At 41.1% G+C, this 27062-nt stretch overlaps 1 protein-coding gene across 1 annotated transcript; it reads left to right on the forward strand.

Moving 5' to 3' along the window:
- The first annotated feature begins 1141 nt into the window (after positions 1–1141).
- Positions 1142–27062, forward strand: cyfip2 (cytoplasmic FMR1 interacting protein 2). Its single transcript, XM_083915627.1, has 30 exons — positions 1142–1277; positions 9996–10145; positions 10248–10337; positions 11082–11159; positions 12628–12729; positions 12852–13033; positions 13116–13212; positions 13822–13950; positions 14052–14156; positions 14234–14322; positions 14460–14697; positions 14840–14992; positions 16146–16285; positions 16411–16558; positions 16949–17102; positions 17294–17450; positions 18184–18280; positions 18396–18472; positions 18555–18663; positions 18771–18890; positions 18990–19189; positions 19273–19360; positions 19506–19649; positions 19791–19881; positions 23050–23180; positions 25122–25194; positions 25302–25396; positions 25988–26226; positions 26444–26591; positions 26741–27062. The coding sequence occupies exons 2-30, from the start codon at positions 10029–10031 to the stop codon at positions 26906–26908; spliced, it is 3759 nt and encodes a 1252-aa protein (XP_083771753.1). The 5' UTR covers positions 1142–1277; positions 9996–10028; the 3' UTR covers positions 26909–27062.

The raw sequence follows: 27062 nt of genomic DNA on the forward strand, positions 1-27062 counted from the left end.
GAAAGTAGGTGGTGTTGTGTGTTCACAGATGCTCTCCTGGATTCCTCTGTTGTAACCAGTGGATATTTGAGTTACTGGTGCCTTTCTATCAGCTCCAACCAGTCTGGCCTTTGCACCCATAGAACTGCCGCTCACTGGACCATTTTCTGTAAACCCTAGAGATGGTTGTGCGTGAAACTCCCAGTAGATCAGCAGTTTTTGAAATACTCAGACCAGCCCGCCTGGCACCAACAACCATGCCACGTTCAAAGTCACTTAAATCACCTTTCTTCCCCATTCTGATGCTCGGTTTGAACTGCAGCACATCGTCTTCATCATGTCTACATGCCTAAATTAGTTGAGTTGCTGCCATGTGATTGGCTGATTAGAAATTTGCGTTAATGAGCAGTTGGACAGGTGCACCTAATAAGGTGGCCGGGGAGTGTATGTCATAAATAATAAAATATATTGAATATGTGGGTAGCCTTGGCCTGGAGTGCATGTTATAATATCATAATGAATCTATTTCACACATTTTGAATGATATATACAAAAAATAAGTACAAGCTAAGCACAATTTAAACAGTAGGATTCTACATGACAAATAGGGCGATATGGCCCCAATGACATCTCGACACAGGGGCTGAAATGATTATGGTTTATTGTTGTTCCATTTTATGGCTATTTTTTATTTTTTATTTAAAATAATATTGTCTCTCTATATCTTTAAAATCATATACAAAACATAAACAAAATGCAAAATGAAAACACACCCGTAAGCACCACAAATCCCAGTGGTAGTGACTGAGAAAATAGAGGACAACTGGCCTGTTTTATGTCAGGGATCACAGTCCAGCTGATCACCAACTCCCTACACCTACATTCTCACACACACACACAAACACACACACACACACATACACACACACACACACACACACACACACAGACACACATAGGCTGCTAGTTTTAATTTGAATAATAATGTCAAAAGTAAATGCACTACTAATACAAAGCTGAAATGAATAGAATCAACATGTCAGGGACTCCCTCTTCATCACTCATCACTCGGCTGCTGTGACTGTCCCTTTAAGAAAATGCACTTGCAGCCATTTTCTGCTCTTTGTGTGGGGCGGATTAGCACTGGGTAGGTACGGGGCGAAAAACTAGAGCATCAATCGGCACAGAAGACGAGAAAAAAAAAAAAAAGAAGCTCAGCAAACATCGGATCGCCGTCGCACACCGCGACACCCTCCGCCAGCTTTTTGGAGATCGCCGGACGGACATGCAATTTACAGGTATGTGACAAATGTAGCGATGGATGGAGCCGCAGCGCTGAAGATGAACGGGGCTGGGGATGTGCGCTGGGTAGTGATGATGGCTGGAGACTGGAGGGCTTGCTTTTTTCCCCCCTTTCCTGTCCTCTTGGCTCTGTGCATTACTCCCGTCACTGATCTGCCCGTGCGTAAATAAGATTATAATGTTGATCGCTGAGAAATCGCCCCTCCGTGAGCCGATATCGAGCGTCCCGGTTGTGTCGCGGATTATTCTGACTCATGAATGGGATCCCCGTTAGCTTCCATCGGCATCGTAGCTCACAGTGAGATGGGTGGGGTGAGGAGAGGGTGCCTGTGTAGCAAGTGCACCGAGGAACGATGGATCACGGGGGAAAGCGGAGCGATTTTCTGACCTGATAGCAGCCTTTTCGCCATACCGAGGAAAAGAGATGTCCGCTATGATAAGGAGGATCATTTGATGTTTCAGCCGGCTCCATTTCGCCGCTTTCACTCTTTTTCATCGTTTTTTTCCCTTCCCTGGATCTCCTCCTTGACCCATCCAACCAGCAGGGCACAACATGTAATGCATTATAGACGTTTTCACAGCCATCATGGAAGACAGGCCCGTTAACTGATGCACAAATGACAGGTTCACCTACTTCCGTTTCACACAGACATCTCATGCCGAGCTCTCTATTGCATGCTATCCTTTTTCGATCCTGTGATTTCTATAATCTGTCCATCCAGTATAACTTAGAGTAGAAATATGAATGTGCCACTGTTGCAGTAGTGTTGAGTTGTAAATCTGTATGCCAGCCCCTTCACCAGTAAGCAGTGATGTAATGATAGGCTGTGGGTGCTTTGCTGCTGCTAATACTGATCCATAGTAAATTAAAAATCTGTATTAATCCAGTATTATTTCTAGTCAAGTCAATTCTATTTATATATCCCACATTCGTCCAAAGTTTTTTTTACAAGTTGTGCAGCATTTGACACCCTCTTCCATTAAGACATTAAGTTTGGATATGAAAAAAATAAACGAGGACAGACATGCAAAAGATGTGGTAAGAGATTGTAGAGATAACTGGTTGTTTATTGCACTCAGTCTTAAGTTTTTTCCTCTCAGTGACATCACTGTAATACAGAGATCTTCAAAAGGGGGCCTAGGGCCCCCAAATTATGGTTTGGTCACTTTTTAAGAGTTTTTTTTCCTTCCCAAAATGAAAATATACATTAACATGAATCCAACATATTATGAGCAAAGATAAATCAGCCTATTTGTGTAATTATCAACATTGGACATTTACTTTGCCATCCACATGTAGGCCTGTGTTTCATGTAAAATCATGAATATGTAAATAATTATTATTTGAATAACTTTGTATTGAATGCATCTTAAAAAGGTATGTGTATAGGTTTTTGGCCACCCTACACATTATTGTAGGTCAGTTTAATATGCAACTTAAGCTGTTTTCACATATGAACGCTGGGCAATGTCAGGAGAATCAGGTCCAGAGATAGTTCGGAGTTTCTGTTTCATACTTGCAGCACACAACTGGAGATTCTGTGTCTCAGACATGTTCTCACTGACTAGAAATACTCTGTTTGACTCAGGTGAGTGGGCATGACAAGGATCACACCTCGATGATGAAGCCAGATAATAATCTGGTCACAAACGACAGAGTCTCTTGCCGTGCTTTGAGTTTTGTTGATGATTTTAGTGTTGGTCCAAATTGTCGTCGTCTCTCCAGTTAGACATTTTCGTTGCCATTTTTGTGTGTATCACCCTTCTTCTTCAGCGTCAGAAGTTTGTTTGGTGCCGCTGTTCACAGACTCATGATATAAACGTCATCAAGACGCCCCATTCAATGGGAGATTGCTCGGTCTTTGTACTAGGGAGCTGGCTGGGTAAACTCTGTTTAATGTCTAGTCCGATTTAATTGGATATTTGCGTTTACATGTACAGCCCAAAATTTCAGGTCTCCAGTGCATATGTGAAAGGGGGTTTTATTAGTTTTTAGAATATATGTAGTAGGGAGTCCCCTCTCTGTCTCTCGTTTAAGCTTCACAAATGTGAGGAATTTTCTCCTTTTTTCTGTTTTCATATTTTAAATGGTATATCTTCGGACTGTCGGTTGGACAAAACAAGACATTTGAGGACTTCATCTCGAGCTCTGAGATATTGTGATGGAAATGTGGTGACAGTTTATATTGACATCTATTTTAAAAAATCAACTGTTTAGTCAATAATGAAAATAACCACATTAGTTTCAGCCCAAGTAATATGCCCATTGGAACATCCGTATAGTAGAATTGTAGTTATATATCATTCCATATTAAAAGCATTAAAGGTCCCATGGACTTGTATAGCAAGGTGCTTTACATTACTTGCCACATTCACCCATTCACACAGACATTCATACACTGATAGCAGAGGCCTCTTGCCCATCATCTAATCTTATCATTCAAACACAACTGTCGCACAGCTTTGGAAGCAATTTGGGGTTCAGTGTCTTGCCCAAATGACACTTAGACAGATGGACCGGTGGAGCCGGGTATCAAACCCCCGATCTTCCAATTAGAGGATGAGCCGCTCTACCTTTTAGCCACATCCGTAAAAAATGAGATTTCCATGTCCAAGTATCAAAATGCTCAATCCAGAGAGATATGCACACAGCCTGTATTCAGAAACCGTGACTTTAAATGAGCCGTCAGGACTTATGTATGTTGTGATGTCACAACAATACTACTGTATACATAGGTAAAAGGTGCTGTTACAGTTCCCGGCTAAAATGATGGTGCAAAGATGCAGAGAGTGTAGAAGGCCCAGAAATGCTGACGAGTCAGAGCAGACTTGGCTTTTTCAGGAGGGAGGTCTTAGAGACAGCATTTCAGTCAGAGAGTGAATACAGGGGCTCCACTTTAGTACGTTTTTTGGGTTGAACGTTGCCTTGCGCAGCAGCCAAATTCTCGTGATAATGTCACACAATCCATCTTGTCAGGCTCCAAGTAATGAAGTCATCAGCCAATCAGCGTCATGTGAGACTACTGGCATGAGAGAAGAGTACAGTACTGAAGGCGTTTCTCGATGGAAAAGATGTTTGTTTTTTTCTTCTCCTGACAGAGTTTGACAGATGGTTCATCCAATCACCTGACAGGTATGTTTTGAACGCTTTGACCCCTTCCCAAACAGTTTCCAACAAGGTCTTCTCAGATGGTTCTGTGTAAAAACCATCTGATGAGTCAGGTTAGGTTGAATAACGTGTTGTCGCGTAACAGTGTGCAATGGTGTACATTGGCAACAGGCTTTGATGTATGTTTTCTTCCGTTTGGTGGGTGTGTCAGAATTGTTACCCAATCTGCAGCGAAGTGTTAACTCGTGGTAGTAAAAAGGCAATGCACTTGCATACACAACAGGGTGTTCAGAGCACCATTGTTTCAGTTTATATGAACATTTTGCTTCGTTTAGTTAGGGCTAAACACAGCCCCAGGTATATTTAGAGTTTTTTGAACATTTAAAGCATGTAAACATGTGCTAGTAGAAATCCAAAATACAAGACTGGCATCCTGTCCAGGATGTACCCCGCCTCACGCCCGATGTCAGCTGGGATCGGCTCCAGCCCTCCCCCGACATGAATAAATGAATGAAAGTATGACTAGAAAAAATTTGCATAACATGTCCCATTTTATGGGGCGGCAGTAGCTCAGTCCATAGGTGACTTGGCTGGTAACCGTAGGGTCGCTGGTTCAAGTCTTGTTGTGGACCATGTATGGAGTGTGGACTGGTGGCTGGAGAGGTGCCAGTTCATCTCCTGGGCACTGCCGAGGGGCTGTTGAGCAAGGCACCGAACCCCCAACTGTTCGGGGCGCCGGTCACTGTCAGCCCCCTCACTCTAGCATCTCTCCTTAATTGCATGTACAGGTCCTGTTTGTGCATGTGTGTATTTCAGGCCTGTGTGTGTAACATGATTAATAATAAGAGTGAAAAAATTCATAAATAAATGGGATAAATAAACTAATTCTTCTTCTTCTTCTTAATATAGCTATTACCTGACAACATGATCATGTGCAGCCATTTTAAGCTGATAGTACTGTTGCTGTTTTTAGTTGGGTAAATTGAGAGACAAAGACAGAAAGAGGCCTTTGGGCATGAATAATCAACCCACTAAGCTTAGCCAAAGAAAACAGAAGTAGGGGTCAACCATGCAGACAAACAATAGTGAATAGAAACCATGTGTATGTCACATTAGTAACATTAGTTTGATACCGCAGGCTATCATAACTACGACAAATCCATACTTGATAATAACCTTACAAAGACATATCTGCAAATTTAAAACCTGATGATATTAGTTTCAGTTTTAGTTTACCATCCTCTTCACCTGTCAAGCTTGGTCACGTGAGCCAGACCCCCCCATTGCATATTTATGTGATGGTCATTGTTGTTAGTCTAAAAGGAGAGTGTGACTTCATGGGGATCATGAGATGACAGCAGTTTTGTGATGCTGCTCTCTCAAATGACAATCAGCCTGTAGAATCCCTCAGCTACCCAGCGTACTACACACGATCACCCACTGCAGACTGCACAGATGCTGCTGGAACGTGTGTACGTTTGTGTATGTGGATGTGTGTGTGTGTGTGTGTGTGTGTTTGTGGGTGTGTGCGTGTGTGTGCGTGTGTGTGCATGAAACGATCATGTGTAGGCGTGTGTCTAAATGCTCATGATTTCTTCCATGCACGGAAGGAGGATGAATATATATTACAAAGCTTGCCTTGGGGGGGTGGGGCATCCCATTGAGCGGTGTGACCCTAGAGTTGACACACTTTCTCTCACTCTGTCTTTCTCTCAGGCAAGATGTAATACATGCACGCCTAGCAGCAAATTTGGGTTATTCTTTTCATCTACAAATGCTGTTTTTTGCCATTTTGGTATTTTTCCTACTTTTGCCTCATTCCCATTCTTCTATTTAGTCGTAATATTATTAAGCACTTCCTCAAAGTTCTTGATTGGTTTAGTGTTGTCATGAGGAGACCTCACCCAAGCTTGTCATGTATAGTAGCTTTAGTTATAATGCCCGATTGGCCAGAGGGAATTTGTATGCATATTATTAATGTTCAAGTCAACTAAAAAGAGTTGTCTTGTGTAGTCTTACTTGGTCGTTCCAGTTTAAAATAGGCCTATGGCTAGGTTACTAAGTGTCTGGAAGGGAATGAAGAGGCCCTTTGCTTTGTAAAGATACACACACACACACACACACACACACACACACACACACACCCCAACTGTTGTACAGAGTCGGGTACAGGGTGGGAAAGTTTATTCAGCCAACCCAGGCCTCAGTTCCCGTCTGTATTCCCAAGCACAGATGGGAGTTTAGTAGCACTGAGCATGTTTGTCTGTCTGACAGAACCTCTTGTTTTGAGCTGCATGTTTCATTTTCTATAAGCTGAACAGTTAAAAATAACCAGCTCAGTCTTCAAAGAATCCGAGTGTGTGAGGATCTCATGAATCTATGTTGTAGATTGGAAAGAAAACCGAAAACAACATTCCTTTAAAACTTAAACATTAAGGCTGCAGCAGCACAGGGTTAAGTCTTCATCAGTGTACACCAGTATCATTTCAAATCTGCATGTTGCTTATTTCAGGTTCATACTTTCAATATATTCATATTGGTCACATCTTTATTTGACTACTGAGCATACATAAAATTATCTGCAAAGGACTTCAACTCCCAGAATGTCAGCATGTGCTACAATGAAAACAGAAGAAAGTAATATAATTTGACGATATCACTGGTACACATACAGTAAAGGCAGAACAGGATGTAGAACAATATAGATCTGACATGAAACCAGTAAACCTTACTCTAGATGAATTAACCTCATCACCATCTATATGGGACTGCCAATACATTGAAGTGTCGCTCAGTGAAGTATCAGTAGAAGTTTGACAGTCTCTAATTGTGTGGCCTCAGCGGTGTGTCAGCCCTGCAGAAAAGTCGTCTGCAAAAGTTAACATTATGGGATTGATGGGGAAAAAACGTTCTGTCTTGTTTGTATTTCTTTAACCAATCACAACCATCTTGGGTGGTGCTTGGACCCGGATTCAGCAGTGGTGCCCTTGCAAAAAATAGGATTATTCTGTCAGAATAATTTTGGCCTCAAGACTGGTGGGTTGCCTCAAATACAACCATTGTGTATGGTTTCTATGACAGTTTGATATAACAGGAAATGCCACCCACCTCCTCTTCACGCCATTTGTGATGCTACAGTAGAAGTGGGCCTTTGCATGTGGCCATCATCTACAGCAATGTGTCTCAGTGAATGTAGAATGCAAATTCATGCTGGATGCTACAGGAAGACTTTCCATTTTAGTTCATAATCTTTTGAAATAACTTGATGACAGTGGCTTTTTTTGTTGACTGCCACTTGTGTGTAGAACTATTACTGTGCTTGAAAGTAGGTAAGTTCATCTATCTGTTTATTTGATCCTCAGTCTTTGGCTGACTTCCAAGACAAATCAAAACTTGTTTGACTATATAAGATCCCATAACCCGACCTAATGCATATTGAATTTAAAATTACTGTATCTATCATCAATTTTACGCAACACTTTCCGTTCTGATATTGCAAGCCCTTTGTCTACTTATGGCAAGGAGAAAAGAGGCAGCCATGTTTAGTTTTATCTGCCTCTTTTCTCTTCGCTGTTTGGCTCCTGGACCTCAGCTTTGGTTGTGCTCTCTCTGGCTGTGAATATTAAGCTGATTATTGGCCCTGTCAGCCCTGTCAGCCCTGTCTGCCCGGTCAGACGTAAAACACATATTTGTGAGAGGCACATGATATACGGGTCAGTGCATACACACTGCTTTTTACACACTTTGGCTGGGCTGGTGTTTTCTAATGAGGAAGAGGGCACTGCAATGGCTCTACTGTTAAAATGGGACCCTGCAATTTATTCCAAACCAGGATGGATCAGATGAAAGACAATTACTATAGGACCTTTGGATTTTTTAGTCTTATGGATGGGGTGCATGTACATACTGCTTTTATATACCGTATATCACGCAATATTAAGCTTGCCTAAAGTTTCTGTACAAAACACATTTGCCAATTTGTCTTACCAAGATAACACTTTTTGTGTTTGTCACAAAATTTCTATTTCAAGATTTCTAGGTCTCGGCATTTCAAGAATTTTACGCTTCAAATATTACTCTAGTCAAATGAAAAGGTAAAAAGGAAACAGAGAGGGGCCTCTGCCTTTTACTTTCCCTGAGCGTTAGCCTGATATTAACATATAGTTAAATGGAAGAGGATACAGGTGCAGAGCAAGCGAACAGATGTACTGCACCACAGAGCCCAAACAGGGTTTCAAAAGAGGAAGTGATGCAATGATAATGCTTTTCACTCACAAACAAATACACCAAATATTCTCATCTGACTATGGCATATATTTAAAGTTGCTGTACTTGAAAATGCTGAAAAAAGTGGTCTGTAATTGCCTCCACATGGCTTTCATAGATTGTTGCTCAATTCGTAAAATATAGATGTTTTGTCACAATGTCTGATACTGACGCACAAGGCTATAAACACAAACAACAGAGAAACTCAGATTACAACACATACACACACACTGACTTCATTCTCAGCTTAGGATGCCATTACACCACTATATTTTTACATAGCAAATATTTGTTTGCTGATACATTAAACATGCTCTGAATGTTGTGTAAAGCTGTATGATGTCCTTCCTTCCATTTGATCTAATCATCATCAGCAACTTATGATCTTTTTTCCTACCACTTTGAGTGGAAGAAGCTGAATGTTCAGTTATCCATTACTTTTACTATATTTTTGACCATTTACTCCATCCAATACTATTAGGTATTTAAGTAATTTTTCACTTAGCTAACTAACTATTTAGCTAACTATTTCAACTACGGTATTTTCCAATTACTTTTAGCTAACTATTAGGCTTACTATTCCAACCATTTTCTAATGACTTTTAGCTAACTATTTCAACTACGGTATTTTCCAATTACTTTTAGCTAACTATTAGGCTTACTATTCCAACCATTTTCTAATGACTTTTAGCTAACTATTTCAACCGTTTTCCAATAACTTTTAGCTAACTATTTCAACCGTTTTCCAATTACTTTTAGCTAACTATTTCAACCGTTTTCCAATTACTTTTAGCTAACTATTGAGCTAACTATTTTCAACCATTTTCTAATGACTTTTAGCTAACTATTAAGCTAACTATTTAAACTATTTTCCAATTATTTTTAGCTAACAATTAAGCTACTGTAAACATTTAAACCATTTTCTAATTACTTTTAGCTAATAATATAGCTATCTATTTTAGCAGATTATCTATAACTTTTTGTTATTGCCTATTATACATTACTTTAGGCTATCTATTATAACCCCACTTAACTAATTATTTCAAATTCTCAGCTCGCTTGGTAATTATTTTTCATTCATTCATGGTTTGTACACAGTGTTCCGCTCTGACTCAATATTTGTATATATATATATATATATATATATATATATATATATATTTTATATAACCACATTGTATTTTATCAAATGTACTACACAGTCTTCCCACATACTCCCCTGCAATTGCAGAATAACCCGTTGGGCTACCAGAGTTCGAATCTTCTGACTTTTCTGTCAAAGAGCTCCTTCAGCAACCCCATCTTACATAATCGCTATCTTTTGCTCTGTTTCTCTTAGACCAGGGTGTTGTGTGAGTGACGCCTTGTTACTATGACGACCCACGTGACCCTGGAGGATGCCCTGTCTAATGTGGACCTGCTGGAGGAGCTGCCCCTCCCGGACCAGCAGCCATGCATCGAACCCCCTCCCTCCTCTATCATGTACCAGGTACACACTCACACACGCTGTCACCGCCACCCACAGTCACTCCAGTTATTAAGCCATTTAAATGCACGCCTTTCACGCTTTTCTCCCTCTTTCTTTCTGCAGGCTAATTTTGACACCAACTTTGAAGACAGGAATGCATTTGTGACCGGCATCGCTCGTTATATAGAGCAAGCTACAGTCCACTCCAGCATGGTGAGACATGTGCTCCAGTTTAAGAAATAGCTCATGCCATGGCTTGTCATCATATTGGGTTTTACCTCTTGTGTTGTCTATCTTGAATAGTTGCTGCTCCCCTTTCAGTGAACACTAAGCCGACTGTGAGAAGCAGTCTCACTTCCTTAAAGAGAGCCTTGTATTTTTTTTTTTGTGTGTGAATTGATTATCATTTGGCTCTTTTGTTAGGATTTGGCTCTGTCCGTTGCAGGGCACACACATACAAATGCACATTCATATAGACCCACACTTCCCTAACACTGGTGAATCAGGCAGGCAGTGGTCCACTAAAGCTCTTTCCCCTGATGGTGAATGAGTGGAGAGTGTGATTTGACTGCCAAAGAGGGGAAGTGGCACTTTATTTAACCTTATTTAATGAGGAAGTCCCACTAAGGTTGAAGCACGTCTATTTGAGAAGCTCCTTTTTTTAACCAGAGTGATTGAGGAATCTGTCTGAATGGAAGAAATGTTCCCCTGCTAAAATATGTATCAGGCCTCATTCACGCTGGAATATATAACTCGTCTGAGACATTGGAAATGTTTTGTACTGTCTGATGCCTTTACAAAATTTAGTTTTATAACATACGCATATTAAATAAGTGGAGAAACAAGGACATAAGGCTTCTGCCAGTTTCGTATTTGCTAAGAATAAAAATAATAATGTTTGGATAATTGCATTGACACTTGATATATGTCTTTGTTGTATTTTGTCCCTCTGTGCAGAATGAGATGCTGGAGGAAGGACATGAGTATGCTGTGATGCTTTACACTTGGAGAAGCTGCTCTAGAGCTATTCCCCAGGTAACACACACACACACACACACACACACACACACACACACACACACACACACACACACACACACACACACACACACACACACACACACACACACACACACACACACACACACACACACACACACACACACACACACACACAGAGGGCCTGAAGTTAACTTTTTTGGCCACAAACCACTGGATTTTGAAATCCACCTGCCACAGTGGTTTTTTTACCAGCTAAATTTTTTTTATGCCTAAAATAAAGATGAATGACTCAGAAAATGCATAGGAATGGTTCTTGAACTTGTACAGAATCCACATTAAAGTGCTGTTGAGTTATAAATCTCATTAATGACTAGACCTACATAATGACTTACAACTTTATCTGACCTGGTGTCGCAGGCATTTAGAATAGAAAATAACATTAATCAAAACAGCCAATCACCTCACTGATTGTCTCACCCAACTGCAATCCATTATTTACTGTTTCTTTGTCACTGTAGCGTCATTAGATACCCAGGTTCAACTGTTTTTTTTTTAATTTTAGATTAACAATAAACATTACATTTATAACAAATGACGCGCCAACGTGGCAGGTAGAGTGACAGTTTCACCTGCCAATCACAAAAGTTACCCGCATTTGACGTGTGGGCGGGTGCCAATTTAATGCCCTGCACACACACACTTGTTTTAATCTCTTAAAATACCTTATTTCTTACTTTTTATTGTCCATCCCTGTTTAATTTTCCTTCAGTTCGCGATATGATCTTTTACAGCAGACTGAGACTGCAAAATAATTGTGATTTGAATTTCTGTTAACATCGTCACACTGTGGTTGTCAATTGGCACGGTCAACCTGCAAATTACTTATCACTTGGCAGCCTGAAAACACAGCGAAAAAAAACCCTAATGGAACGCGTAACCATGGCAGAAGTTGCAGAACAAGTAATGTGGCTGTTCTCTTCCCAAACCTGACGTCATTCAGCCACTGATGAAGAAACTCAGCTGTCAGCATTTATTTCCTTCACTTAATATAAATCTGATTGACTTCCTTATTTGACTTAATATGATGTCCTCTAATTGGACAGTTGCAGCTTATCCATACACAAAAATAGGAAACCTTGGTGGGAGAGAGAAATGAGAGAGAAAAAAAAACGCCTTGTCAAAGGCAAGACACGTTTATTTTTATAGCACATTTCAACAACAAGTTCATTTTAAGTGCTTCACATAAAATATTATAAACATTGGAAAGAAACACATAAAATGAATTTTTAATAAAAAGGAAAAAAGGAAAAACAAGGAATTGATGTTGCTAAAATTGCTTTGCAGCAATGACACAACATAAAACAATGACCGTATATTCAATATATTGTTGAAAATTAAATATCTCTTTGTATCACGTTTACCTGCAAACAGGCAGAACTAAACAAACTGCACTGCTGCTACAATGTCTAGCTATATGATGGCGCCCTCTTGTGTTTGCCAGGTGAAATGCAACGAGCAGCCCAACAGAGTGGAGATCTATGAGAAAACAGTGGAGGTGTTAGAACCTGAAGTGACCAAGCTCATGAAGTTCATGTACTTCCAGGTAAGCAAGATGATGTCTTTCATATTTTATGGTCAACCGGGTCAAGAGGCATGCAATGCCAAAATTGTTTTTTTAGATTTATTCTAACAATTCCATGTATACTGATTTCTTTGTCTTCACAGCGTAAAGCCATAGAACGTTTCTGTAGTGAAGTGAAGCGTCTTTGTCATGCTGAGAGAAGGAAGGACTTTGTGTCTGAGGCCTACCTGCTCACTCTGGGCAAATTTATTAACATGTTTGCAGTACTGGATGAACTGAAGAACATGAAGTGTAGCGTTAAGAACGATCACTCGGCCTACAAAAGGTAGTGAACACTAAATCCAAGTCCTAATGTAGAGTAGTTTAGTTAGATCCAAGGTAACATTTTTCTCCTCCTCTGCCTTCAGAGCAGCTCAATTCTTGAGGAAGATGGCTGACCCTCAGTCCATCCAGGAGTCCCAGAATCTCTCGATGTTTTTAGCCAACCACAACAGGATCACTCAGGTGGGTGTGCAGTTTCCAGACTGTCTTCACAGCATGTGATGAAAAATGTGTAACTATGTGAGGACATCGAGGATGGGTGATTTACTTGCAGGTGTAAGGTGTAACATGTGTGTGTGTGTGTGTGTGTGTGTGTGTGTGTGTGTGTGTGTGTGTGTGTGTGTGTGTGTGTGTGTGTGTGTGTGTGTGTGTGTGTGTGTGTGTGTGTGTGTGTGTGTGTGTGTGTGTGTGTGTGTGTGTGTGTGTGTGTGTGTGTGTGTGTGTGTGTGTGTGTGTGTGTGTGTGTGTGTGTGTGTGTGTGTGTGTGTGTGTGTGTGTGTGTGTGTGTGTGTGTGTGTGTGTGTGTGTGTGTGTGTGTGTGTGTGTGTGTGTGTGTGTGTGAATAATGTTTTTTTTTTAACATAAAAGCATGTAAACATGTTTCAGTAGAAATCAAAATAGAACTATGAACCTGAAAATTAGCATAATATGTCCCCTTTATTGTATGTCTTACCTGACATGATCATGAGTAACCATTTGCAGCTGATAGGTTGGGTAAATTGGAGGAAACATGCAAATAAGCATAATATGGGACCTTTTAAATATATATACCTGTTCTCTGTTTGCGAGTAGTGTCTGCACCAACAGTTGGAGGTGATCCCTGGCTACGAGGAGCTTTTGGCAGACATCGTCAACATCTGTGTAGACTATTATGAGAACAAGATGTATTTGACACCCAGTGAGAAACACATGCTGCTCAAGGTACAAGCATATTTTCCTGCTGCCAACCTTTAACTGTCAATGTTGTGATCTTTAGCTGGCTAAATGCCCCTCCTCTCTGTCTCTCTGTCTCTCTGTGTCAGGTGATGGGCTTTGGTCTGTACCTGATGGATGGGAATGTGAGCAATATCTATAAACTTGATGCCAAAAAGAGGATCAACCTGAGCAAGATTGACAAGTTCTTTAAAGTAAGGCTCTTGCTTTTTACAGCAAAATTTTATCCAAAGCTATATTTGTGTGCATGACAAGGGTCTGTGTTTTTCAGCTTCAAGTGGTGCCACTATTTGGAGACATGCAGATAGAGTTGTCACGCTACATTGAGACAAGTGCCCACTACGAAGAAAACAAGTCCAAGTAAGAAGACCTGTCTAGCCATCTTTATACCTTGTGCACAGAAATGCTCTCAACCACAAAAAAACAGCAATTTTTGATCACCCTGCCATCTGCTCCCGCCCACCCCCAACCCTCCATCTTTTCCATTTTGTGCCCAGGTGGACATGCACCCAGAGCAGCATCTCGCCACAGTACAACTTGTGCGAGCAGATGGTGCAGATCAGGGAGGACCACATCCGCTTCATCTCGGAGCTGGCGCGCTACAGTAACAGCGAAGTGGTGACGGGCTCGGGCCTGGACAGCCAGAAGTCCGATGAGGAGTACAGAGAGCTGTTTGACCTCGCTCTGAGGGGTCTGCAGCTGCTGTCCAAGTGGAGCACACACGTCATGGAAGTTGTGAGTAAAGCGAGGGATTGATTGTGTTTGCATGTGGAAAATGCTGCAGTCAATATGCCTGGGTTCAGGTATGAAATGTTTGTGTTTTTGTCATTGATCGTTGTAGCTTTGATCTATTTATAGCTCACCTTGTATCTTTCAGTACTCTTGGAAGCTGGTTCATCCCACGGATAAATTCTGTAACAAGGACTGTCCAGGCACAGCAGAGGAGTATGAACGAGCCACGCGATACAATTACACCAGTGAGGAGAAATTTGCCCTGGTGGAGGTCATTGCCATGATTAAAGGGCTGCAGGTAAAAAACTGGTGACCCCGACAGGTGTTGAGTAGCTCTTTCATTGATGCTGCCAACAGCTGGTGGTCAGAGGACATTTTTAAAACTTTGTCTGTAGATATATAAATGGATATGAAGCATATTTAGTCAGAAAATGGTATTGAACAGTAGAAACATATTTGATGGCATCCATTGTTAACCTCAAAGATATAGCTTGACATTTTGGGAAATACATTTACTTCCTTTCTAGCTGACGTTGAAAACACAGCAAGCAGCTGCAAAGTGCTTGATGCATTATTTTCAATCTTCTAAGGCAGGGAGGCTTGTTAATGTGTTTCAAGCGGCAATACATTCTTTGTAGGGATAGGTCAGCATGTCACAGGACTCTGTTACTGATTGGCTGCTGGTATTATCTGACCACACTTCACCATTGCTTTGTGTGTATTTGGAGTGAAAGTTGGATGAGAAGTCAATATCTCTATCAATTCCGCTTACATATGTGTCCATTGAATTGGACAGCTTAGCTAAGCATAAAGTGTTAGCTTGTCTTAAAAGAATTATTTTTGACACTTTCACTAATAAGCGTATGGCACATAAAAATGTACCACCAGGCGTTAAAACGTAGTAATATTCAATTCAATTCAATTCTGACCAGTCATTTTATTCGGTCCAAATAAACTACTTGCTGAGCTTCCTGCCTGTCATCCATCGCTCCGTTTCACTTGCGCTGCCGTGCTGCGTTCAAGTGCCATGGGAAGTCCGAAGTTTCGGACATCCAACTAGAAAAAGTGCACTGGAATGCCTGTCAAAGTGGAACCTACAGGTAATAGGAGGTTACGCAACCTAAATATTAGCACAATGTAGGACCTTGTAATATAAGTAAGTATATTTCAGCATTTTTGAGCAAGTTGACAAGTCACTGAACTTTGTTTGCAAAAAACATCAGACATTATTATTCAGAATTTAGTTTTTTTGGCTTAAAACTTGTGGAGATCATCTTTAACGGACATATATGAGAGTATTATTGGGCTTCTTATCTTACTCTCTGAAGGAAAGTGAATAAGTGTATTTTCCAAAATGTCAAAGACTTTCTTTAATAACTGAGTTGATGGTCAGTAATGCTTATGAACAAGATGATGACGGTGATCATGGTGCTGTGTAATGACATGTGTAGGTTCTGATGGGCCGGATGGAGTCAGTGTTTAACCAAGCTATCAGGAATACCATCTATGCAGCGCTACAGGACTTTGCCCAGATGACCCTCAGAGAGCCTCTGCGCCAGGCTGTACGCAAAAAGAAGAACGTCCTCATTAGGTACGCGCACACAGTGATGATCTGATGCACATCAAATGTACATTAAACTTAAATCTCATGGATCTTGTGTTCGTAACTCTTAAAGACCTAAATTGCTTTAATAATCCTGTTTTCTTTGTCTGTAGTGTTCTTCAGGCCATACGAAAAACTGTGTGTGACTGGGATGGGTCGAGGGAACCTCCAAATGACCCCTGCCTGAGGGGAGAGAAGGACCCAAAAGGTGGATTTGACATCAAAGTGCCCCGCAGGGCTGTAGGACCGTCCAGCACACAGGTTAGACAAAAAAGACTAAGGTGCTCAGGGAAAGAAGCTTAAACCGAATGCCGTTGGCTCTTATTGTAAACAAAGTGTTTTACTAAAAACATTCTGGTTTACTGGAATCACATTAGTTCTAGTGTTGTACTTAATTACTTCATTTGCAGCAATTGCAAATCATTTTGTTGTTAGTATTTTGGGTGTCTTTGAGCAAGGCTTTTATTCTGAAGGGTCAAAACTATTTTTTCTTCTTTTTCTCTTGAATAAACTGCACGCTACATTAAAAGTATAATCAGAAAATGGCATGGCATGTTTTAATAATGTGTGGGCAAATGAGTAATGATTTATTTAATTTGCCTCCTTAAACTTGCTGTGAGTCACGTGTTTACCTTTGATTTCCCTTTGCAGCTGTACATGGTGCGCACCATGCTGGAATCATTGATAGCAGATAAGAGCGGGTCGAAGAAGACTCTCCGCAGCAGTCTGGATGGACCCATAGTGGTGGCCATTGAAGACTTCCACAAACATTCCTTCTTCTTCACACACCTGCTCAACTTCAGTGGTGAGTAGAAACTCTCAGCACAGACAGCAAACAAACTAAAACGACAAAAATAGTCAAGAGATGAGGCCACAAGGGCCCTTGTAAAAATGACCTGATGGGTTTTCAAATTAGATGCAAAACCTGTAGATCTGTGGACATTCAAAGTAATGTCTTCCTCCTCTGCTCCCTGCTCGTTTCCTTCCACCCTCCAGAGGCTCTGCAGCAATGCTGTGACCTGTCCCAGCTGTGGTTCAGAGAGTTCTTCCTGGAGCTGACCATGGGTCGCAGAATCCAGTTCCCCATTGAGATGTCCATGCCCTGGATCCTCACCGACCACATCCTGGAGACTAAGGAGCCCTCCATGATGGAGTAAGACAAAACTTCCATTAAAAATCTCAAGTTAAAGTCGTTTTCTCATATGAACTCGACGAATCAGGTCGACATTGTCTGAAGTTGCCCTTTCACACATGAAGCACCCAACAGGAGTTTGTTTATGAGATGCATTCTAACCTAATGGAAATTAGAGATAAAACAGTATGAACATTTCATATCATGATCAAAATTCTCATGATTATCAGAATGTATTTATTAAAATGAGCTGAGTATGCTGCGTATTTACCGTGACTTTTTCAAAGTGCGATAATAAAACCTGGTTTTGATGATTATTCAAATATAAATGGTAATATTACCGTCTACTGCAGTTTTTCATTAAACCGTTAACTGTATTGTACTGTATTGTACTGTATTAGTTTAGAGGGTTCGCTCCTTGGTAGAGCGTGCAGGAGGCGGGACATGATGCGCATTACACTGCAGTCACGCAACTGGTTCTTCATTTGGTCACTAATGGCCGAGTCTCCTGGAATTTGTGTGATTTCAGTGTCCCACATGGGCTCAAACGGATATTAAACAGACCTTGTACAAGGGAGCATTCAGTGTAAAGTCTAGTCCAGCTGATTTGGATATTTGCATTCTCACATACAGCTCTGCGGGGTAACAGTATATACAGTATAAGTGCAGGGTTGCAGTGCACATGTGAACGCGGCTCAATGTTTTTACCTTGAGAAAACAGACTGTATTATAAGTTCCATTCTCCCTCCTCCAGATATGTGCTGTATCCTCTAGACTTGTATAACGACAGTGGCTACTACGCTCTAACTAAGTTCAAGAAACAGTTCCTTTATGATGAAATCGAGGCTGAGGTAAGGTCTTATAGTCAATCGCATTCAAATTCACATTTCAAATTCAAATGCAGCGATCTTTACCCCAGCGTTGCTCTATAAAACAGGGCCTTCATAGTATGTTTCTTGTTCTCAGGTAAATCTGTGCTTTGACCAGTTTGTCTACAAGTTAGCAGATCAGATATTTGCCTACTACAAAGCAATGGCTGGAAGGTAAGAAACTTGACTTCCTTTGGAGATATTTGCAAATGTTGTCTTCACAAATTTCATCTACCAAATCACATGTGTTTTACAGCGTCCTCCTAGACAAGCGTTTCAGAGCAGAGTGTAAAAACTATGGTGTCATCATCCCGTACCCTCCATCAAACCGCTATGAGACGCTGCTCAAACAGAGACACGTACAGGTACTAGAAACATGGAAACTGTCCTCCATGGCTTATCTTGGACTACCTTTTTGCACTTTATTTGTGTGTATACTATATTTCTTAACCAATCCTCTTGTGTCTTGCAGCTGCTAGGTCGCTCAATTGACCTGAACCGTCTGATCACCCAGAGGATCTCAGCAGCGATGTACAAGTCTCTGGACCATGCCATCAGCCGCTTTGAGAGCGAGGATCTCACTTCCATAGTGGTAATAATCCACACCAGGGACACAGAATACAAAACTTTACTATATCTGTATCAAATCAGCTTTGTGTTCTGATTCAATTCTTGCATCCCTCCTCGACAGGAGTTGGAGTGGCTTCTGGAGATCAATAGACTAACCCACCGGCTCCTGTGTAAGCACATGACCCTGGACAGCTTTGACGCCATGTTCCGCGAGGCCAACCACAACGTCTCGGCTCCCTACGGAAGAATCACACTCCACGTCTTCTGGGAGCTCAACTTCGATTTCCTCCCCAACTACTGCTACAACGGATCCACAAACCGGTCAGTTTGTCGGTATATATTTGTAGAGATGCGCCTTTTAATAACCATTTTTTTCTTGGGTTTAAACTTTGTTTTCTCTTTAGCTTTGTACGTACAGCCATTCCCTTCACCCAGGAGCCTCAAAGAGACAAGCCAGCCAACGTGCAGCCTTACTACCTGTATGGGTCCAAGGTATGGTCCCACGGACGACTTGTATTTGATATTACAGTCAAGATTTGTCCTGAAATCTTTTAGGAGCATGTGTAAAGAAAACCCATCTTCCTGCTCTTCTAGATTAACATGGCTTCTGTTTCTCTGTTTCCTCCTATCTTCTCAGCCTCTGAACATTGCCTACTCCCACATATACAGCTCCTACAGAAATTTTGTTGGCCCGCCTCACTTCAAGACTATCTGCCGTCTCCTTGGTTACCAAGGCATTGCTGTAGTGATGGAGGAACTGCTTAAGATTGTCAAGAGCCTGGTATTTATTTTCGTTTATCTCCGCATACATAACAATATGTTTCTTTCCTCAGCGTGCTGGATTCTTGCAGTGATTATTTTCTTTGTGCCCTCTCTTCCCGTTGTCTACTGTGTTCTATCTATCTTCCTTGTCACTTTGCAGTTACAGGGCACCATCCTGCAGTATGTCAAAACACTGATAGAAGTAATGCCCAAGATTTGCCGCCTACCGCGCCATGAGTATGGTTCTCCAGGTGAGCTTACAGCCCCAATGTTAAAGTGATGGAAAGCATGCAGGATTTTGTCTGTAGAATTTACATCATCAATTTTCATGCAATTTTAAGGGGAACACCACCTAAATGATTTTATTTCCATGGCCTAGGAAAGTTCAATCAATATTTGTGAACATGAGCTACTCTCTCAAACCAGTCAGAAACCAAAAAGGTAAATCTCCATCGTGTGATGTCAGTATAAATATGTCAAGTATAAATTGAGCTGATCTATAGATAATGAATGGAATACTGACTTATTTCGCTTTAAGTCTTTAAGATAAGATAACATTTTATTGTCCGTTTGCACGGAATTTTTTCTTGCATCACAAGCTCAAACAATTATGCATGAATACATGTGACAACAACATTAAAAACATGAACAACAATTGTGAATAATACATATGATGGAGGTCCAGCCCTGCAAGAGTGGTCATAAATAATCTGGGGGTAAGAGTCACTTCTTTGCATCCAGGCCATTTGAGGCCATTTGCATGAGAATTGCAACAGCGTCTGGGGTGCTGGCATTTGCCTGTGAGGGGTCAAGTTTGTCCTGTACAGACTGAGATAGCAGATGGGAAATTATTTTCTCCAATGACTTCGTTATTACAGATGCTAGTGCCACAGGTCGGAAGTCATTGCACTACTAGGGGCAGGATTTCTTTGAGAGGGGGATGATGTGTGATGTTTTCCAGGCCGTTGGGACAGTTTGTGTGTCTATGGACTGTTGGAAAATGGGCCACATCGGGGCTAGCTCCTTAATGCAGGTTTTCAGGATAGTTGTCTGGGCCGACTATGAGTGTATAGTGAAACCTTAGTATGAAAACTATTTGCATACTATTTCCTTTGAAATATGTATAGTAATTATATATAAGTATGAAAACGCTGCACAGTATAAATATCCCACAATGCAATAAAGTAGAAACAGCAATGTTCATAACAGACAGATAGGCAGTGACAAAGTCAACTCTGTAGCGTTAATAATGCTTCAATTTACATTTACATTTCGACAGTTGGACTAGTTGCTAACCCTTTCCAGTAATTTAAAAATGTATCTGGTGACTCCGGTAGAGCTCATTTTGGCACTGGTTGGCTCGGGTTGGCCTGGGTTGCCAAGGTTGCTTGTCTCCAACCAGCAAGGAAGGCTGTCAGAAAGTGACGTGGTATTTACAGCTCAGTGTGTCTAACAAAATATATACCACTGCTAATTCAATCAAAAGTCTGTTGAACAATAGAACTCATACAGTATATTGAGCATGTAGTGCATAATATGCAATTTCAGACACAGCCATCGTCTGTGGAGCAGGGCCACACTTCATACTTGATGACATCACAAATTTAAGTTTCAGCCCTCTAGTTTGGGGATTTGGGAGATAGTTGTTGATGTTTACTAATACTTTTGGACTGTATTGGACCATAGAAATAACATGTTTGAATTTTGAAAATGGGCCTTGTTCCCTTTCAAACTGTAATAAGTTATGCTTATTACATATACATGCATCGCAGAGTGGTCGACATATAGGGAGGCATTCACATATTCATCTGAAAAATGAACCTTAATTGAGTCAAATTAATCTTAATGACCAATTGGTTCTACATTCAGTACACTTCCATGACAATACTTTATTTAATACTTTCCCTCTGTTGTTATGCATACCATGCAGTCCCATTCCCATTTTAACACTAGCTCAGTCTTCTTCCTTTCAAACCATCTAGTGTTTTGCGCACACTCTACCTCTTTGAGTGCAGCCAGGGCTTGGAAACATCACTGGAATAAGATATTACTTGGAGCAGCAGTTTAACATTTGCAGCACACAGCCAGCAGAAGAAAATGCTGACAACATATAAACCACTACATCAATAAGATTCCAACTGCCAGCATTGTAAAATACTTAGGAACGGTGTAAATGAGCCGATTGGGAACACAGTGGGGAAAATCGCAACTCTGCTGCAAAGGTAATGAAATTTGGAATAGGTGATATAATATAATATAACACAATGTAATATAATATAAATAAAACATATACACAAAGAGTTCTAAATGAACGCATAATGCAGAAATACAGTTAAGGACAGAAATGCTTTAAAATTGAGATCAGACATACTAAAGTGTCCCATTTAAACCGTAAAATATGCTTTAGTTACTTAAGATCTCTGTGCATTTCCTGACCTGACCTCCCTCTGTGCATTTTGTGCAATCTGTGTGCAGATTAGAGGCCAGTCAGATGGGATGTCCCTATGAGGAGGGTTTAGTAATCTGTAGATTACTGATGTTCTGTACCCTGACTGCTGTACCTGGCTTACAGCCTGTGATCTTGCTGTCAGCAGTTAATGATCCTCCAGTCCTCTGCAGTGAGGGCCTGATGAAGTGGACCAGGCCAGAGGCACAAGGGCATATTCACACCTTGTCTTTTTTTTTAAAATTTGACTATCCATTTGGCTCTCGCTCTGACACATGCATGCCTTCTCTTTTTTCTTCTCCTGCACACCTGTGGATTGGACCACTGAACCAAATGCAGAGAGTAACCCTGTCCTATAATCTGGAGCAACCTGTTTGAAGCCCCAGTCATTCGAACTCCTAAACACCTTAAAGAATTTGCAGTCAAGAGCTGAGAGAAAAGTAAATTGAACAAGGTTTAAATAAAAGAAAACAAGTTATCTTGTTGCATTATTAAGTCTTAAGTTATATAATCATCTTTTAACATGGTGCTCTTAAGTGCTACTACAGCTACTAACCGTACTAGCACAGGCATCTATTATGCATGTTCTCTATTATGACCCAAACCTGTTCATCGTGATACATTTCAAACTCTTAGAGCTTGGTAATCTGTAGATTACTGATGTTCTGTACCTGGCTTACTGCCTGTGATCTTACTGTCAGCAGTTAATGATCCTCCCGTCCTCTGCAGTGAGGGCCTGATGCTCGGACCAAATGTGGGTCAGGGCAGCTGGGCAGACCTGCTGACATCACCCCGATTCATCCTGGTAGCGATAGATTATCAATGACACAATAAGGTATTAGTGGCGGCCCACTGCTTGGCTGTATGTTTGACTGTGGGAATAAAGCGGTGGTTCAATAATAGTTTTTGTTCTAACAAAACGGTGGATTTAGCAAGGTATCATGGCTGTTTTTTTCTATTTCTGCCATTCCAGGTATCTTGGAGTTCTTCCACCATCAGCTCAAGGATATTATTGAGTATGCTGAGCTGAAGACAGATGTCTTCCAGAGCTTAAGGGAGGTGGGGAATGCCATCCTTTTCTGCCTGCTCATTGAGCAAGCTCTGGTAAGACATTTTCTTTAGTTTCCATTTCCTTTCAAACTATTATATGACTCTGTTATACCCCTGACTTTCTGTACTTCCTTGCCATTATTAGTTGTCTCCCTTATCCCACTGCTTTTCACTGTTAATTCCCTCTGTGACTGAGGGTCCTCTAATGTTTAGCTGTCTTTACTGCCATGTTTTTGTGTGGGTGGCCAATAACCTGGGTGTCTGACGGTTTCTGCCCAATTTACGGTGTGGATTCACATCGTAAATCAAATTTTGACAGACAGAAACTGTCAGGCCCCGGTCCTTGTGCCCCCACGTATGTTTGATCTCTTTTTCTGAAATACAACTCTATTTTTCATTACACGCTGGCAACTACCACAGGTGGTAAGGATTTAGGTTTTTATCTTTGGTACCAAATAACACAGAGATGGAATGTTTTTTTCCCCTCTTTTATCTCTTGTTGGTTTGGGCTGCTCTGTTCCTTATTTTTCTACCATGTTAGTTTTGGCACACACGGTTCCACCTCCAATCAGCCATGGAAGCAAAAGGACTAAGATCATTTTACTGGCTTTTTATTTTACTAAGAATTAGTTGAAAATATCGCCTTTGACTAAAAAAAAACAAAGAAATGATTTGTATTTGAAGAAAGACATTTGATCAAGACAATTTAATAAGTCAAGTAGTTATTAAGTCGGAAATTGTCAAAAAATGGCTGTTGTATTGTAGAATTTTTATGTCCTTGTCTTCCATGGAAAAGTATCTGGTTGTTGTTGGTACAGTCTTGTGCTTAACTCGGCACTCCTTCCTCCCAATCTCTTCTGGTTCTGGGTGCTTGTGATGCCTGTCCACATAACACTACTCAGTTGTCACTCTTTCTACCATTTCTCTCTGACTGCACTGACTTGTGAGTGTGCGTGCGTGCGTGCGTGTGTGTGTGTGAGATAAAATAGTGAAAGATGTCAGATCAATGTTCCCCAGACGTCCTGAGATGTTCTGTTTAGTAATCCCATAGGACCCCACAACCCAAAGATTTTCCATTTACTGTTGCTACTCTCAAAGAGGATTACAGAAAACAGAAAATATTAACATTTATGAAAGTGCAATTAAAGAATTTTAACATTTTTTTCTTAAAAAATGACTCAAACCAGTTAAAATAGTGTGTGTGTGTGTGTGTGTGTGTGTGTGTGTGTGTGTGTGTGTGTGTGTGTGTGTGTGTGTGTGTGTGTGTGTGTGTGTGTGTGTGTGTGTGTGTGTGTGTGTGTGTGTGTGTGTGTGTGTGTGTGTGTGTGTGTGTGTGTGTGTGTGTGTGTGTGTGTGTGTGTGTGTGTGTGTGTGTGTGTGTGTGTGTGTGTGTGTGTGTGTGTGTGTGTGTGTGTGTGTCTTTTATCATTGCATGGCTCTTTTCTCATTCATCACCCTATAGTTTCAAGATGCAGTTCCTCTGCATTTAGTTTGATTTATAGCTTTTGTCTTGACTAACAATCGCCATAATAACAACCTAGATAGACAACAACCTCTATATTTTACCCATACCCAAAAGGTTTCAACTTAGGGATGATGGATGTAAACTAGCCCTCTTGCTGCTAAACCAGATTAGTTGGGAGGTTGAACTTTGAGCGTGACAAATATATAATCCTGCCACTATTGGCCGGATCGCTCATCATGGCTTGATAAACACAGGTTTGTGGTAATTACATAAGCTGAAGATAGTGTTGAATACTCTGACAGTATCGAGCTCATACTAGTTTTCTAATTTTAAAATATGCTTGAAAAGCAATCATTCTTAATGCTTTGAGAGTTAGTGAAGGAATTCAGCTGGCCTTATTGAGAGGTAGGTTCTTTTAAACAACATCACTTCATGGCTATCTGCATGCTTTGTAAGAGTTTCCATAAAGCAAAGTGGATGGTGTTCTTTGAATTAAAATGACCCTTTCTTGTGTTGTGCTTGAATCTTAGTCTCAGGAGGAAGTGTGTGACCTGCTTCATGCCGCTCCCTTCCAGAACATTCTGCCCAGAGTATACATCAAAGGTATCAGAAGCCTTAAATGCAAGGCAGATGGGTAAAAAAATAAAATCTAATTACTGATTGATTGATTGATGTGTCATTTTTGTACATATCCTTCCTTGTGTTTGTAGAGGGAGAGCGTCTGGAGGTGAGGATGAAACGTCTGGAAGCGAAGTACGCCCCTCTCCACCTTGTGCCTCTAATTGAGAGGTTGGGAACCCCACAGGTAAGTTCAACATCACTCTGTCTTTAATAAGGCTGACAGATGAGGACAAAGCTGATTCTTAATTTCTCCTACTTTATAAAATATTTAGCATAATACTTTATTTAAAGCAATTATTTCTTTTCTGGCATGTTGCTCAGCACTTAGTTAAAATTTGAACATGGAAAAACTCTGCCTCCCTCCAAAGTCCCACCCTCTTCCCCCTGCATGACACCCAGACACTCCCTCCTCCCCCATTACAAGCGGTGAAAGCGGGAGGCAACTGGAAGGGACGCTGCGATGATTACAGGCAGGAAGCTTGGCAAATCATTTTATTCTGATCGAAAAACTTAATTGGTCAGACTTTTATCTGAAATATATGAGAATAGAATGTTGATGTTTCAACACCTACTGGATTTCTTTTACATGTGAGTGTGACATACACTTATTAGGAGCATTTTAAGATTACAAAAGAAAAGTGTAAAAACGCCAGAAAGGTAAGAATTGCTTTAAAAGAAACTTGAAATGAAGTACTTTTAATATTTTAAGTTCTGTTTATCCCTTAATATTTCAATATGACTAATAATAAAGTATCATGGCTGTTCTTTTTCTCAGCAAATTGCCATTGCCCGTGAGGGGGACCTGCTGACCAAAGAGCGTCTGTGCTGCGGCCTTTCAATGTTTGAGGTCATCCTGACACGCATCCGCAGCTTCCTGCAGGACGGGGTGTGGCGTGGGCCTCCGCCCACTAACGGTGTGATGCATGTCGACGAGTGTATGGAATTCCACCGCCTGTGGAGTGCCATGCAGTTCGTCTACTGCATCCCTGTGGGCACGCACGAATTCACAGCGGAGTAAGTGGCACCTGGTTTGCAGATGTGTATTATCAACCACAACTGCAGCCAAACATGATCACCTAGCTCAACACTTCTATGCGTGTTGGTTATATTTTAAACTGATTTTATTCCTGGAGGAATTTGTGGAGTTGTCTTTTATTTTTGTTTGAATACACTATTTGAACAAACTTTAACAGAGACATAACTCCTGTGTTATACGTGCCTTGCCTTCTAGGCAGTGTTTCGGTGATGGGCTGAACTGGGCTGGCTGTGCCATCATTGTACTGTTGGGACAGCAGCGTCGTTTTGACCTCTTTGACTTCTGCTACCACCTGCTGAAAGTCCAGAGACAGGATGGCAAGGATGAGATCATCAAAAACGTGGTGGGTATACTTTAATACCACTACATTCACTCACACGCATAAACGTACCTTTTCCACTCTTATCCTGAACGACCCTATCTTATACTCCCTGATTTCATGTGACAAATATACTGATATCGTCCGATTTTTTCTTTTGTTTTCCTGGTCAGCCCCTGAAGAAGATGGCAGACCGCATCAGGAAGTACCAGATCCTCAACAACGAGATTTTTGCCATCCTCAACAAATACATGAAGGCGGTGGAGACGGACAGTTCCACTGTGGAGCATGTTCGCTGTTTCCAGCCTCCTATACACCAATCCCTGGCTACCACCTGTTGAAATAGACCCTTCACACATAGTGCACACACAGACACACTCGAACACACATAGCTGTGATACTAGTTTCTGCTTCTCCCTGGTCCCATAGAGGTGTAGATAACAATGATGGCTCCACACTGGCTTTAAGAATCCAAAGACAAATCATCTCAAACTG

This window comes from Echiichthys vipera (genome assembly GCF_963691815.1).
Source record: "Echiichthys vipera genome assembly, chromosome: 6".
NCBI lineage: Eukaryota > Metazoa > Chordata > Actinopteri > Perciformes > Trachinidae > Echiichthys > Echiichthys vipera.

Coding starts and splice junctions, on each gene's coding strand:
- cyfip2 (XM_083915627.1), top strand. CDS start 10,029: ATGACGACCCACGTGACCCTGGAGGATGCCCTGTCTAATGTGGACCTG. Junction 13,034..13,115: donor GATCACTCGGCCTACAAAAG/GTAGTGAACACT, acceptor CTCTGCCTTCAG/AGCAGCTCAATTCTTGAGGA. Junction 18,891..18,989: donor AGGATCTCACTTCCATAGTG/GTAATAATCCAC, acceptor CCTCCTCGACAG/GAGTTGGAGTGGCTTCTGGA.